The 4,641-nt window shown below is 37.6% G+C and overlaps 1 protein-coding gene across 1 annotated transcript in view; it reads right to left on the reverse strand.

The window, feature by feature from the left end:
* Window positions 1-1,233: 1,233 nt before the first annotated feature.
* The window catches only part of SOCS6 (suppressor of cytokine signaling 6), an 11,689-nt gene continuing 8,281 nt past the window's right edge, over window positions 1,234-4,641 (reverse strand). The window contains 2 exon segments of the mRNA XM_009641492.2: window positions 1,234-2,921; window positions 2,924-3,124. Coding sequence (XP_009639787.2) covers window positions 1,402-2,921; window positions 2,924-2,999 — 1,596 coding nt within the window. The 5' untranslated portion in view covers window positions 3,000-3,124 and the 3' untranslated portion in view covers window positions 1,234-1,401.

Consider the following 4,641-nt stretch of genomic DNA (forward strand, 5'->3'; position numbering starts at 1 on the left):
AGTCTTTTTTCCCTGCAGACGGTTAGAATAACTGTAAGCTTTTCAAATGCCAGAATCTTTGACAGATATCACAAACATTTACTTAACTGATTCAATATTTCATATGTCAAAACATACTTCATGACAGTAAACTGAAACATTTTCTGCGGTCAATGTATATCCAAACCTCTTTTCCCCATAATTTGAAAGGCTATGAGAACAGAGCTTTAGAGATGCATTTTAAGCATCTTCCATCCAAAATGTTATCAGTCCTGTTCCTTCCTCCCCAAAGGATATCCAAAAAAAGGGGAAAACAATCCAAAGGACATTAGTGTATTACTGCATTTCTGAAGTGAAAAAAATGCAGAGAATGATAAAATTTCAAATAGTTTAAATCTATATTGTAGAAATCATCCTATCAGAAGTTTTACCCCATCCCTAAAATGGCTTATCAATTTACGTTCCCATAATAACAGATCCTAGAATCTTCTTTACAAATCCAGGAAATTCCCCCCTCCCCACCCCAACCCCCCAAGAGGAGGCAGGAGGGAAAAGGACAGAAAGAGGGCACCTGGTAGATATTCATTTATTTAACTGATGGCATGATTTTAAAAGGTAATATCTGACAAGGCCCCAATACCGCAATTTCCTTATACGTACTACACATCGACTTTCACAGACTTTTTTTTTTAAAGGCCATTTTTAGAAGGACAAAATACTGAGACAAGAAGAAAGCTGAACCAACCTTCTCAAACACAAAATAGTGTACAGACAATACAAGGCTTAGGAGAAAGGTGGGTTTTTTTCCAAAGATATGCTGCATCACCATGTTCTTATCACACAGCTCTGTCTATAAATTCTACATTAGGGCATATCTCTATATAGAAATTTATAATTAAGATACTAGGACATTGTTTTTAACATAGAAGTAAATTCTGTAATTTAGAATACCGATGTTTTTTATCCACGATCATTTTTTTTAACAGGCTATTTTAAAGGAAAGAAAAAATTCCATTCAACAAGTTTCATTTGACTTTTACTTATGGTTGAATACACACGAAATGTGCTTTCAATGCATAAAAATCACAGTGGATAGCAGCAAAGGACTTGGGGGAAATTAAGGAGAATTTGATCATTCACATTGTGATTAATCTGCACATTGATGAAAGATAGCTATTTCACACTTCTAAAAATAAACTTGAGATCATTCTTTCCAAAAAAAAAAAAAAGCCCCCCAAAATACACAAAACCCCTCAAAAAGAAACATAAATCCAAATGCATTACTTTTCTTTTACACACAAAAATGAAATATTTTTATGGCAGCAAAAGATTTTGATAATAATGAAAGTCTGTAAACTGTAATTCAATCTCTTTTTGTTGTTGTTGTTCCCAAAGTGCAAGATGCAAGATTCCCATAAGCTTTCAGTAGTGCTTTTCCTGTAAATAATCCTTCATTTTGTTTGGCAAAGGCAGTTTCTGAATCAGGTCTATTCTGGTGTACTGACGTATTACAAAACGACACAGGTATTGTAAAGAACGCACCTGCATAAACCGAGATACTGGATTTGTCAGTCTCACTGGGTAAGTTGCAGATCCAGGCAGTCGGGATCTCGAATAGCAGAAAGCTCCATTTTCAGAGTCCCTGATTGAATGTTCAATTAAGTCAACTATAGATGTATGTCCCTCCACATCTGGTTGTTCATAAAAGCTAAACCTACCATTTGAGTGTTCAATTCTAGTGTGAAGAGTTTTTCCATGGGAACGAAAACTCAAACTTAAAAGATAACGATCATCGGAACTATCTCGAACGAGAAACGAGCCATCAGGCACATTAGCTAATTTTCCCTCTGCCTCCCAGCGTGTAATGGGGCCCCAGTACCATCCTTGTTTTGCAAGTTTTTTCAGTTCTTCTGTGAGACTGGTCACAACCATAGGACCACTGTTCTGTACAGAATCATAAACTCTTCCAACTCCAGGGGCAGTGTTAGGATCAAAATTCAAATGGCAGCGCATACTTTCAGCCACATGGGCATCTGTGCCATTCAATCCATTGAAGTTCCTTTGGATTTGATTATTCTGCATTGGAGGTAGCAAAGGTGAGAGTGGAGGGACATCGCTGTGATTAACTCTTGGGCTTTGCAACATGACTCCTGTGGTACCAATCAACAAACCATTCACCGTCTGGTCCACAAAGATATCTGGTGCAACGACTACATCCTGATCCACTTGGCTCTCTTCTTCATGGAAAGCATTTCCTCCCACTTGAGAAGAAACAGTTGAAACTTCCATGGGTGAGGAACTATCCAGACAGTAACTACGTGATCCTTCCAAAGGATACATTCCCTCATCTAAAGGCACAGTATACTGAATGTAGTCCTGAGGCATTAATCCAATAACTACAGGCACATGTTCATCAATATGAAGATGCAAGTCCCCGTTCTGAGATTCCGTATTTTTTAATGCATTGTTTTGTTCCTGGAATACGTTGTCTGACTGCAAGTCATGGAAGTCCTTTCGAACACCATTCAGTGCTGGGCTTGGATTAGAGGAATGGACCAAGGCCTTGACTTTTACTTCCATTTTGATGCAAGTCTCCTCTGAATTTGTAGGTCGAAGGGGCCACGGAGTTGGACTGTAATGGTGATTACGGAGGGAAGTGGATCTCAGAGGTCTTTGAGCTCGCACATCTTTGAAGGTTATTGGAGCAGATGAGGAAGAAAAGGTGTCATCATCTGCAGAGCTTACAGATGGTGTGCTGCCTTTGCCTTTCTGTTTTTGTTTTGCTGAAAGCCTCCTTTTTAGCGTACCCATTAAGCTTTCACTTTTTGATCTATTTTTGCCTCCTTTTTCATCTTCACTATTGACTTCACAGCTAGCCAAATCTTTACCATAGCAGCTGCCAAACAAGGAGTCGTCTTTTCCAAATTCACTTAAAAAAGAACCACTACAAAGTCACTTTCATCTTTACTTTTATTTAAGTTAAAGGACTTGCGAATTGTTTTGAGACTAATTTTCTTCATTATGACAAGTTACCAAGTCTGGCTGATCAGCAGTGCTTGTGGTGATATAGCCCTAACACATGCAGAGCAGCTTCTGCTTCATTTATGTGTTTTATCCAGCCTCATTTAACTTCAAGAGCCATTTCCTGGAAACAAATAAAGAACAATTAACTTCACAAAAGAAATATTTTTTAAATTATCCATAAAGGTTTCCCCCTCTTCCAAACAAAACAGAAATTGCAGTACTTAAGTAATGGGCATCAAATAAAAGTAAATATAGAAAGCTGATTTGGAAACCAATCAGGCTGTAAAAAAAAAAAATGAATCTTCTACATCTGCCTTGGAGATTTCCACAACTTTTTTCTTCTTTTAGCACGCTGGTTTTTAAACATACACACACATTAAATATATACGCTTATGAGAGTGATTTAATGCATGCATATAACACTTTCAAGCACAGAAACACCCCTCTCTTTCAGAGGGCTCCTAAAAAAATCCACACAAAAATAACTATAGAAGATAAAACTATAGAAGATATTCTATCCAACAGGATTCCTACATACAGTTTAAACTGTGATTAGTCCTAAATCGTGATCTTACAAGCTCATACTTTCTTTACACAGGGAAGTTAAGCAATATTCAAACAGTTACATGATTACAGGAAAACTAACTCCCCTCAAAAAATAGAGAGAAATTAGCAGCAAAGTAACATCTATTTAAAGCAAACCATAGAAGTCCCCTCCTGAACTCCTATGAAAGAAAAGTAATTTCTAAACTCTGGTTTAGGTATAGAGGAGATCACATCACAAGCTCTCCTTGCCTAGTACTGTTAGAGCTTTTCTTCCTCCAATACTTCTGCCAAGACTAAGTGGACACATCTGCTCAAGTCCCAGCCAACTCCTTCCACCTGGTGTCTTCCAGAGTCATGTACTCACCCCCTCCATAAATTTGACTTTTCAGCTTGGTCTTTTTGTTTGGGCTTTCGTTTTTATTTTTTATTTTTAATGTCAGTTAGACCTTCCAAAGCAAGCAGCTCTGCAGAGAAGGGAAGAACGAGAGGAAAGTTGCTGCTGCAGCAGAAGTAGACCTTTTTCCATGTACCTCTAAATATACGTGTTAGGTTAGCAGCACAAACTGCAGCAGCAAGCCTGACTCCAGGCTACGCATGGGAAGCTGGAGGAGTCTAAGAATCTTTAAAAAAATCTTCCAAGTCTGGGAGACTGAGGGAAAAGTAAAACAGCTCTTATATACGCACTTCTCACTTTTCTCCTATGGTATCGCAATACAAGCAACTGAGAAATGAACTGAAAAATGAACTAGGTTTTATCAACTGAACAATGTGATTTTCTTAAATAACCATTAAAAAACTCATAAAAGCATGTAAGGGGAATGACTACTATAATCAAACAGTAGTCCATTGACTATTACTCTTGTCCAGCCCAACTTCCATGGTCCTCAAGTACACAAAGGCTAAAGGATATTATCTATAATATCTAAATAAACTAAATAATATCTAAAAATAAACTAAAAGACAATGCAAGACATCTAAGAATTCTGAACTCAAAATACCTTGAAAATTTTTAAGTAAAGCCCTGCTGCTAGGGGGTTAAACATGGTTCCCATGAACAGCAGAAGCACTTAGCCTTGATTTACTTGGATTTGC

This window comes from Egretta garzetta, unplaced genomic scaffold (assembly GCF_000687185.1).
Source record: "Egretta garzetta isolate BGI_Z169 unplaced genomic scaffold, ASM68718v1 scaffold126, whole genome shotgun sequence".
In the NCBI taxonomy this organism is placed as follows: domain Eukaryota; kingdom Metazoa; phylum Chordata; class Aves; order Pelecaniformes; family Ardeidae; genus Egretta; species Egretta garzetta.